At 43.3% G+C, this 11,590-nt stretch overlaps 1 protein-coding gene across 1 annotated transcript; it reads right to left on the bottom strand.

The window, feature by feature from the left end:
- Positions 1-5,181: 5,181 nt before the first annotated feature.
- Positions 5,182-11,129, bottom strand: LOC127926947 (ly6/PLAUR domain-containing protein 6-like; the record flags this gene model as incomplete). The annotated part of the gene is made up of 4 exons (XM_052512573.1): positions 10,967-11,129; positions 6,953-7,051; positions 6,151-6,281; positions 5,182-5,250 (listed from the first exon to the last, which is right to left on the bottom strand). Coding segments are annotated over exons 1-4 (417 nt in total), but the record flags the coding sequence as incomplete, so codon positions are not given.
- Between the last annotated feature and the right edge of the window lie 461 nt (positions 11,130-11,590).

The raw sequence follows: 11,590 nt of genomic DNA, 5'->3' as shown, positions 1-11,590 counted from the left end.
AGGAGTGTTAGATGTCATAGACTGTCGGATAGCATGACGCTGATGACTGTAGGAGTGTTAGATGTCATAGACTGTTGGATAGCATGACGCTGATGACTGTAGGAGTGTTAGATGTCATAGACTGTTGGATAGCATGACGCTGCTGACTGTAGGAGTGTTAGATATCATAGACTGTTGGATAGCATGACGCTGATGACGGTAGGAGGTTAGATGTCATAGACTGTCGGATAGCATGACAGCTGATGGACGGTAGGAGGGTTAGATGTCAGACTGTTGATAGCATGACGCTGATGACGGTAGGAGTGTTAGATGTCATAGACTTGCTGGATAGCATGACGCTTGATGACGGTAGGAGGTTAGAATGTCATAGACTGTTGGATAACATGGCGCTTAGACGGTAGGAGTGTTAGATGTCATAGACTGTTGGATGACGCTGTAGGGAGTGTTAGATGTCATAGACTGTTAAGATAGCATGACGCTGATGACGGGTAGGTCATAGACTGTTGGATAGCATGAGCTGATGACTGTAGGAAGTATTGGAGTATCTCATAGACTGTTGATAGCATGACGCTGATGACTGTAGGAGTGTTAGATATCATAGACTGTTGGATAGCATGATGCTGATGACGGTAGAGTGTTAGATGTCATAGACTGTTGGATAGCATGACGCTGATGACGGTAGGAGGGTTAGATGTCATAGACTGGTGGATAGCATGACACTGATGACTGTAGGAGTGTTAGATGTCATAACTGTTGGATAACATGACGCTGATAACGGTAGGGAGTGTTAGATGTCATAGACTGTTGGATAGCATGACGCTGATGACTGTAGGAGTGTTAGATGTCATAGACTGTTGGATAGCATGACGCTGATAACGGTAGGAGTGTTAGATGTCATAGACTGTTGGATAGCATGACGCTGATGACTGTAGGAGTGTTAGATGTCATAGACTGTTGATAGCATGACGCTGATGACTGTAGGAGTGTTAGATGTCATAGACTGTTGATAGCATGATGCTGATGACGGTAGGAGTGTTAGATGTCAGACTGTTGGATAGCATGACGCTGATGACTGTAGGAGTGTTAGATGTCATATACTGTTGGATAGCATGACTGATGACTGTAGGAGGGTTAGATATTATAGACTGGTGGATAGCATGATGCTGATGACGGTAGGAGTGTTAGATGTCATAGACTGTTGGATAGCATGACGCTGATGACGGTAGGAGTGTTAGATATTATAGACTGTTGGATAGCATGACGCTGATGACTGTAGGAATGTTAGATATTATAGACTGTTGGATAGCATGACGCTGATGACGGTAGGAGTGTTAGATATTATAGACTGTTGGATAGCATGACGCTGATGACTGTAGGAGTGTTAGATATTATAGACTGTTGATAGCATGACGCTGATGACGGTAGGAGGGGTTAGATATCATAGACTGTTGGATAGCATGATGCTGATGACTGTAGGAGTGTTAGATATCATAGACTGTTGGATAGCATGACACTGATGACGGTAGGAGTGTTAGATATCATAGACTGTTGGATAGCATGACGCTGATGACTGTAGGAGTGTTAGATATCATAGACTGTTGGATAGCATGACGCTGATGACTGTAGGAGTGTTAGATATCATAGACTGTTGGATAGCATGACGCTGATGACTGTAGGAGTGTTAGATGTCATAGACTGTTGATAGCATGACGCTGATGACTGTAGGAGTGTTAGATGTCATAGACTGTTGGATAGCATGACGCTGATGACTGTAGGAGTGTTAGATATCATAGACTGTTGGATAGCATGACGCTGATGACTGTAGGAGTGTTAGATGTCATAGACTGTTGATAGCATGACGCTGATGACTGTAGGAGTGTTAGATATCATAGACTGTTGGATAGCATGACGCTGATGACGGTAGGAGGGTTAGATGTCATAGACTGTTGGATAGCATGACGCTGATGACTGTAGGAGTGTTAGATATCATAGACTGTTGGATAGCATGACGCTGATGACTGTAGGAGTGTTAGATGTCATAGACTGTTGATAAACATGACGCTGATGACTGTAGGAGTGTTAGATATCATAGACTGTTGGATAGCATGACGCTGATGACTGTAGGAGTGTTAGATGTCATAGACTGTTGATAGCATGATGCTGATGACGGTAGGGAGTGTTAGATGTCATAGACTGTTGGATAGCATGACTCTGATGACGGTAGGAGTGTTAGATGTCATAGACTGTTGGATAGCATGACGCTGATGACGGTAGGAGTGTTAGATGTCATAGACTGTGGATAGCATGATGCTGATGATGGTAGGAGTGTTAGATGTCATAGACTGTTGGATAGCATGACGCTGATGACGGAGGAGTGTTAGATATCATAGACTGTTGGATAGCATGACGCTGATGACTGTAGGAGTGTTAGATGTCATAGACTGTTGGATAGCATGACGCTGATGACGGTAGGAGTGTTAGATGTCATAGACTGTTGGATAGCATGACGCTGATGACGGTAGGAGTGTTAGATGTCATAGACTGTTGGATAGCATGATGCTGATGACGGTAGGAGTGTTAGATATCATAGACTGTTGGATAGCATGACGCTGATGACTGTAGGAGTGTTAGATGTCATAGACTGTTGGATAGCATGACGCTGATGACTGTAGGAGTGTTAGATGTCATAGACTGTTGGATAGCATGACGCTGATGACTGTAGGAGTGTTAGATATCATAGACTGTTGATAGCATGACGCTGATGACTGTAGGAGTGTTAGATATCATAGACTGTTGGATAGCATGACGCTGATGACTGTAGGAGTGTTAGATGTCATAGACTGTTGGATAGCATGACGCTGATGACTGTAGGAGTGTTAGATGTCATAGACTGTTGGATAGCATGACGCTGATGACTGTAGGAGTGTTAGATATCATAGACTGTTGGATAGCATGACGCTGATGACTGTAGGAGTGTTAGATGTCATAGACTGTTGGATAGCATGACGCTGATGACTGTAGGAGTGTTAGATATCATAGACTGTTGGATAGCATGACGCTGATGACGGTAGGAGGGTTAGATGTCATAGACTGTTGATAGCATGACGCTGATGACTGTAGGAGTGTTAGATATCATAGACTGTTGATAGCATGACGCTGATGACTGTAGGAGTGTTAGATGTCAGACTGTTGGATAGCATGATGCTGATGACTGTAGGAGTGTTAGATGTCATAGACTGTTGATAGCATGACGCTGATGACTGTAGGAGGGTTAGATGTCATAGACTGTTGGATAGCATGATGCTGATGACGGTAGGAGTGTTAGATGTCATAGACTGTTGATAGCATGACGCTGATGACTGTAGGAGTGTTAGATGTCATAGACTGTTGGATAGCATGACGCCGATGACGGTAGGAGTGTTAGATGTCATAGACTGTTGGATAGCATGACGCTGATGACGGTAGGAGGGTTAGATGTCATAGACTGTTGGATAGCATGATGCTGATGACTGTAGGAGGGTTAGATGTCATAGACTGTTGGATAGCATGACGCTGATGACTGTAGGAGGGTTAGATGTCATAGACTGTTGGATAGCATGATGCTGATGACTGTAGGAGTGTTAGATGTCATAGACTGTTGATAGCATGACGCTGATGACGGTAGGAGTGTTAGATGTCATAGACTGTTGGATAGCATGACGCTGATGACGGTAGAGTGTTAGATATCATAGACTGTTGGATAGCATGACGCTGATGACGGTAGGAGTGTTAGATGTCATAGACTGTTGGATAGCATGATGCTGATGACGGTAGGAGTGTTAGATGTCATAGACTGTTGGATAGCATGACGCTGATGACGGTAGGAGTGTTAGATGTCATAGACTGTTGGATAGCATGACGCTGATGACGGTAGGAGTGTTAGATGTCATAGACTGTTGATAGCATGACGCTGATGACGGTAGGAGTGTTAGATGTCATAGACTGTTGGATAGCATGACGCTGATGACGGTAGGAGTGTTAGATGTCATAGACTGTTGGATAGCATGACGCTGATGACTGTAGGAGGGTTAGATGTCATAGACTGTTGATAGCATGATGCTGATGACTGTAGGAGTGTTAGATGTCATAGACTGTTGGATAGCATGACGCTGATGACGGTAGGAGAGTGTTAGATGTCATAGACTGTTGGATAGCATGACGCTGATGACTGTAGGAGTGTTAGATATCATAGACTGTTGATAGCATGACGCTGATGACTGTAGGAGTGTTAGATGTCATAGACTGTTGGATAGCATGACGCTGATGACTGTAGGAGTGTTAGATATCATAGACTGTTGATAGCATGACGCTGATGACTGTAGGAGTGTTAGATGTCATAGACTGTTGATAGCATGATGCTGATGACGGTAGGAGTGTTAGATGTCATAGACTGTTGGATAGCATGACTCTGATGACGGTAGGAGTGTTAGATGTCATAGACTGTTGGATAGCATGACGCTGATGACGGTAGGAGTGTTAGATGTCATAGACTGTTGGATAGCATGATGCTGATGATGGTAGGAGTGTTAGATGTCATAGACTGTTGATAGCATGACGCTGATGACGGTAGGAGTGTTAGATATCATAGACTGTTGGATAGCATGACGCTGATGACTGTAGGAGTGTTAGATGTCATAGACTGTTGATAGCATGACGCTGATGACGGTAGGAGTGTTAGATGTCATAGACTGTTGGATAGCATGACGCTGATGACGGTAGGAGTGTTAGATGTCATAGACTGTTGGATAGCATGATGCTGATGACGGTAGGAGTGTTAGATGTCATAGACTGTTGGATAGCATGACGCTGATGACGGTAGGAGTGTTAGATATCATAGACTGTTGGATAGCATGACGCTGATGACGGTAGGAGTGTTAGATGTCATAGACTGTTGGATAGCATGACGCTGATGACGGTAGGAGTGTTAGATGTCATAGACTGTTGGATAGCATGACGCTGATGACGGTAGGAGTGTTAGATATCATAGACTGTTGGATAGCATGACGCTGATGACGGTAGGAGGGTTAGATGTCATAGACTGTTGGATAGCATGACGCTGATTACGGTAGAGCTCAGACAGCCAGTGAGCAGCCAGTAGTGTGAGTAGACCGTTACTGCTGTGGAGGAGAGAGGTGGTGGAAAGATGGCGTCTGTCTTGTTTCTTGGCAACTGCATGTTACAGATGTTTCCTTCACAGCAAGCAGTGCAGACCTGGAATCAGGAGTAGAGATAGAATCACCTAGTCACGTTAACACGCACACACACAATTTGAATAGATGAAATAGTGCTTTCAGCAAAAATCTAAATATACAGACAGAACACAGACAAACTACAGACAGAACACAGACAAACTACAGACAGAACACAGACAAACTACAGACAGAACACAGACAAACTACAGACAGAACACATACAAACTACAGACAGAACACATACAAACTACAGACAGAACACATACAAACTACAGACAGAACACAGACAGACTACAGACAGACTACAGACCGAACACAGACAGACTACAGACCGAACACAGACAAACTACAGACAGAACACATACAAACTACAGACAGAACACATACAAACTACAGACAGAACACATACAAACTACAGACAGAACACATACAAACTACAGACAGACTACAGACCGAACACAGACAGACTACAGACCGTACACAGACAAACTACAGACAGACTACAGACCGAACACAGACAGACTACAGACCGAATACAGACAAACTACAGACAGTCCACAAACAGAACACAGACAGAGGAATTTCCAGAAAGACATTCAAATAACAACGGCTGAGAAGGGAACAGATTCTTATCCAAGTGAGATCATTCTAAACCAGGGCCTGGGGATTACCATGACAGTGTGGTAAATCACATCAGACACCACAGAGCAGAGAGCCACATTCTGAACTGCAAATATTACTAATAAAAGTTCAAACATCATCTTTCTTTCCATACATGCTGTATGTGTGTCCCCGTTGAGAACTGCCCCTGGTTAGTCCCTCACCTGGTAAATGAAATGCACTTGTACATTTAGGAGTTGCTTCAGCAGCCGTGTCAGAAATGTAATGTGATTCAAAGGAAAGAGGCTTCGTGAATGACCTTGTATCCTTCATGGTTGTCCTGGGTGCAGCCTGTAGACAGACAGTGGGCCAGGGCCACACAGCGTTTGGTCACAGACACTGTGTTCCCCTGGACGTCCAACACATGGAGGGTGTAGCAGTACCTGGTCTCTGTCAGACACACAGACACTGTCGTTAAAGGTGCATTCTGCAATATTTACAGCTGAAAGATGGATACATGTGATCTAACGTTCAGACACTATGGAATCCTGAGAAATAACAGCTATAACGCAAATGTAGCTTACTTTTCAACGGCAATGTCATTCATTTCTATGAATATCATGTGTAAACAATTAATGTAAACGCAAATGTAGCTTACTTTTCAACGGCAATGTCATTCATTTCTATGAATATCATGTGTTAACAATCTACTTCTTACTGAAGTGGACGGTAACACTGAAAGAGCCTGAGGTTCAGATGGATTCCAGTGATTTAAACCAATCCTCACATTTCATGTGATAAACTACGATTTATCATTTGTTAATAACTCAAAGAATGTGCTTTTAAGATCAAAAGATCATCTATATAAAAGAAAAGAGCCTGTGGAATTATACAACCTGCCAATTCAATTTCGTATCTAAACATGTCCAGCTGAAGTGAAATACACTGTTTAAGATACAGAAACCAGCAAAGACAACATTGATAACCCTTCATTTTACAGCCTGGTATTTTCCTGTCATTTATATTTCTGCTCTGGACGGAGTCGAGAGGGTCTGAAAAACAGGGTTTGATGATAGATACAGAGCAGGCTGTAAATACCAGAAATACCTTACTGTAATTACCTCGTGGGCAGTATACGTCCGGAGCCCAGCGATTGCATTCGTAGTTGTCTGGTGCATCTTTACATGTGAAGCACTTGAACCCTCCAGGATGAGGAGTGGCTGTGGAGACGAGGAGACGAGCACAAGTCTATTATTCACCATCTAGATTTAATAACATATTTTTGGTAGATTTAATAACATGTCCCAAAATGAAAAAACACTTCCCTGAATCAATACATTGTCATTACTCAATGAGCTATAGAAGAAATGCAAATTGTACATTTGACTCCTAATTGTGTTGTAGTCCTCAGAGCTACAGCGATATGTAGTCCTCAGAGCTACGGCGATATGTAGTCCTCAGAGCTACAGCGATATGTAGTCCTCAGAGCTACAGCGATATGTAGTCCTCAGAGCTACAGCGATATGTAGTCCTCAGAGCTACGGCGATATGTAGTCCTCAGAGCTACAGCGATGTGTAGTCCTCAGAGCTACAGCGATATGTAGTCCTCAGAGCTACAGCGATATGTAGTCCTCAGAGCTACAGCGATGTGTAGTCCTCAGAGCTACGGCGATATGTAGTCCTCAGAGCTACGGCGATATGTAGTCCTCAGAGCTACAGCGATATGTAGTCCTCAGAGCTACAGCGATGTGTAGTCCTCAGAGCTACAGCGATATGTAGTCCTCAGAGCTACAGCGATATGTAGTCCTCAGAGCTACGGCGATATGTAGTCCTCAGAGCTACGGCGATATGTAGTCCTCAGAGCTACAGCGATGTGTAGTCCTCAGAGCTACGGCGATATGTAGTCCTCAGAGCTACAGCGATATGTAGTCCTCAGAGCAACAGCGATATGTAGTCCTCAGATCTACGGCGATATGTAGTCCTCAGAGCTACAGCGATATGTAGTCCTCAGAGCTACGGCGATATGTAGTCCTCAGAGCTACAGCGATATGTAGTCCTCAGAGCTACGGCGATATGTAGTCCTCAGAGCTACGGCGATATGTAGTCCTCAGAGCTACAGCGATGTGTAGTCCTCAGAGCTACGGCGATATGTAGTCCTCAGATCTACAGCGATGTGTAGTCCTCAGAGCTACAGCGATATGTAGTCCTCAGAGCTACAGCGATGTGTAGTCCTCAGATCTACAGCGATGTGTAGTCCTCAGAGCTACAGCGATATGTAGTCCTCAGTACAACAGCGATATGTAGTCCTCAGATCTACGGCGATATGTAGTCCTCAGAGCTACAGCGATGTAGTCCTCAGATCTATAACAGCAACTTTCCTTTAACGACATACATTTCACTACAGTACATACAGGACATTTAACTACAGTACATACAGGACATTTAACTACAGTACACACAGGACATTTAACTACAGTACATACAGGACATTTAACTACAGTACATACAGGACATTTAACTACAGTACATACAGGACATTTAACTACAGTACATACAGGACATTTAACTACAGTACACACAGGACATTTAACTACAGTACATACAGGACATTTAACTACAGTACACACAGGACATTTAACTACAGTACATACAGGACATTTAACTACAGTACATACAGGACATTTAACTACAGTACATACAGGACATTTAACTACAGTACACACAGGACATTTAACTACAGTACATACAGGACATTTAACTACAGTCAGTCTGTGTGTCTTTGTTAAGTGTTATATTATGAGAGGACGATACAGTTTGAATTGAATTAATGCCCCATCAGTTCAACCGTCTAGATTCTAGAATAGAATGGTCACTAAACATTGCATGGAGACCATCTGCCGTGATCAAACAGTAGGCTTGTTTGGTTTGTTCAATTGGCAACCATTATGTTAATACTAAGAACACTGGGAATCAGGCCTCCCATTGGATATGCTGCATCCCAAATGGCACGATATTCCCTGTATAGTGCACTAATTTTGATCAAGGCCCATGATGTAGTAGTGCACTATAAAGTGAATGGCGTACCATTTGGGACACATACTAAGACAGCTACAGGTCTTAGGGTCATCCAAACTTCACTCAGCGAACAAAAGTCTGCCTGCCTGCCAGTCTCTCACACACACACACACACACACACACACACACACACACACACACACACACACACACACACACACACACACACACACACACACACACACACACACACACACTAACACACACTAACACACACATACTCCCACTAATCCACCCTCCATACCCCAAGCCCCCAGGGCTGGTCAAGGTCCTCCTATCCCCCTGTACATGCCGGGGCGTGGGTCCAAACAGACACGCATTTCTTGGGGAATTCAGCTCAGGTATCCCTATGAAATTAACAACCATAAACCTGATATAGGAGCTCTTGGCTTATCAGATGTTGAAGGCAGATTGTGCCAAGAGAGCTGAGGTAAAATACATTAGATGAGATTTCAGTGTTTGACTGCAGGGAGATGGAGGGGAGTAGAGGAGGGGAACCTTTAGGGGTCTGACCTCGTACGTGCCTGCCTCTTAGAGCTACTGTGCGTTTCCATACTTCTCACACAGCGGTGAGCCCAGTTCTCACTGTGGACCAGTATACTGTACTGTAGTCTGTACTGTAGTACTGTAGTCTGTACTGTAGTACTGTAGTCTGTACTGTAGTACTGTAGTCTGAGGAACTGAAGGCTGAGGGACAGAATGCGTCTCAGTTTCACAGAGAGAAAGGGCTGGGAAACAGGAAGTCACGTCTGGAAACTCGCACACATCTCACTGATACCCAACACTGCAGATGTAGTACGCCAGAGACTGTGTCACACAGTGGTGGATGAGGAAGATGTCTCTACACTGGCATTGTGTATAAATATTGTTTTATTATAATCTCTTCATCTAGATATGGAAAGTGTCTTCAAAGATCAAGGCAGGGTGAAGAGAGGCCTGACTGTGACCATTACCAACTGTGGCCATGTCACCTTTGTCTGGGGATCAGAGCAGGGGCACCTCAAAGATCTGAGGGGGCACAAAGTATGTGAGGATGGCTGGGGGGGGGTTCGGCAAGAATTTTGCCTTTTTCAAACACCTGAAACAGCTTTTTTTCTACAATCCCACCCTTCAGTCCCACCATTAAGCTCCACTCAACCCCTCCCATCATCCTCCCATCTATCTCTGTTTGGATTTGCTTATATATTGTTCAACTGTGCTTTGATGTTTCACAAAACTTCTGAACCTTTCTATTCTCATAGTTTATACAGATCGTAAGTTAAAGATAAAGATTTTTGTTAAGAGTATTATTATATAGGGCTTCCGAGTGGCGCAGCGATCTAAGGCACTGCATCTCAGTGCAAGAGGTGTCACTACAGTCCTTGGTTCGAATTCAGGCTGTATCACATCCAACCGTGATTGGGAGCCCCATAAGGCCCAGCGTTGTCCAGGTTTGGCCGGGTAGGCCGTCATTGTAAATAAGAATTTGTTCTTAACTGACTTGCCAAGTTAAATAAAGTTAAATTTAAATATTATTTATCGATTTGTATTTTTATCAATGACAATATTTTGAGTTTAACCTTAATATTTGTTGTCATATTTGTTCTGTCTTTTCTGGGGGATTAAACTGAAATTGAAACCAATTTTCTACAGCTTGTTTTATACATAGCGACTCTAATTGAATTGATAGCCTGAAACGGCTTCTTGGTGTCTAGTTATGAGGTTTGGAGAACCTATCTGGGCGAACTAAAGACAAATTCATAAAGAAGAGCCAAAAAATAAATCATAATAATATAAAATTACAAGAATATATATATGTTTTAAAACATTTACAGGACAAATCTGAGGGGGAACGAGCCCCTGTGTGCCCCCCCCCCCACCCCATAAGAACTCTGGATCAGAGGGTCATGGATGGATGCCCTTTCTCTTGGCTGTTATAATGGTCACATCTCAGTATTGATGACTTATTTCAGAGGTCACGGAGACATTGCCAGCAGACTCAACCAGAGGAAAAGAAAGGTCTGACTGCATCTACCACAATTTGATACAAAAATAAATTTCCAATGCATATGTATTCATACTTGATGGATGGAGCAGGATGATGTCCTTCACAGTGAAGTCCCGCGATTGAGCCGCTTCCAGCCAATCAGCGATTAGCGTTAAAAGTAGGACCCAGGCTGCTGGCCAGGCCTCCATCATTGGCTGAGACCTTCCACATGCAGCTGTCTGATTGGTCAACGTCCAGGACACTGTTGAGGGAAATCAATCAGTGAATAAAATATTGAAGGGAAACATCCTCAGAGTTGGAGAGAGACAGCGACAGAGAGAAAGAAAGAGATGGAGATCGATCAGTACATCCGGAGGAGGTGATCAGTTGTCTGTATCTCACTCATGTTGTTGTGTGCGCTGTGCTTTGCTTCATTAACTAAATGCCATCCAGACCCCGACTCAGAGGGCATCCAGTAACTAACCCTATAGTGAATCACATGAAGCTAGGATCACAGTCTACATACAGTAAGTGGATTGATGAAGGCTTTTCTCAGGTTGCTTGAACGGGGTAAAGGATTGGTTTGAGGACCGACATATTATATCTATTAAATGTTATTAAGGCTGTATTACTGATCTGTTACTAAATCATCTATTATAGTTATTAAATCTGTATTACTGATCTGTTACTAAATCATCTATTATAGTTATTACATCTG

This window comes from Oncorhynchus keta, unplaced genomic scaffold, assembly GCF_023373465.1.
Source record: "Oncorhynchus keta strain PuntledgeMale-10-30-2019 unplaced genomic scaffold, Oket_V2 Un_contig_8716_pilon_pilon, whole genome shotgun sequence".
Classification (NCBI taxonomy): Eukaryota; Metazoa; Chordata; class Actinopteri; order Salmoniformes; family Salmonidae; genus Oncorhynchus; species Oncorhynchus keta.
Note: the sequence above shows the minus strand (reverse complement) of the source record. Positions and strands in the feature narration are given on the sequence as shown.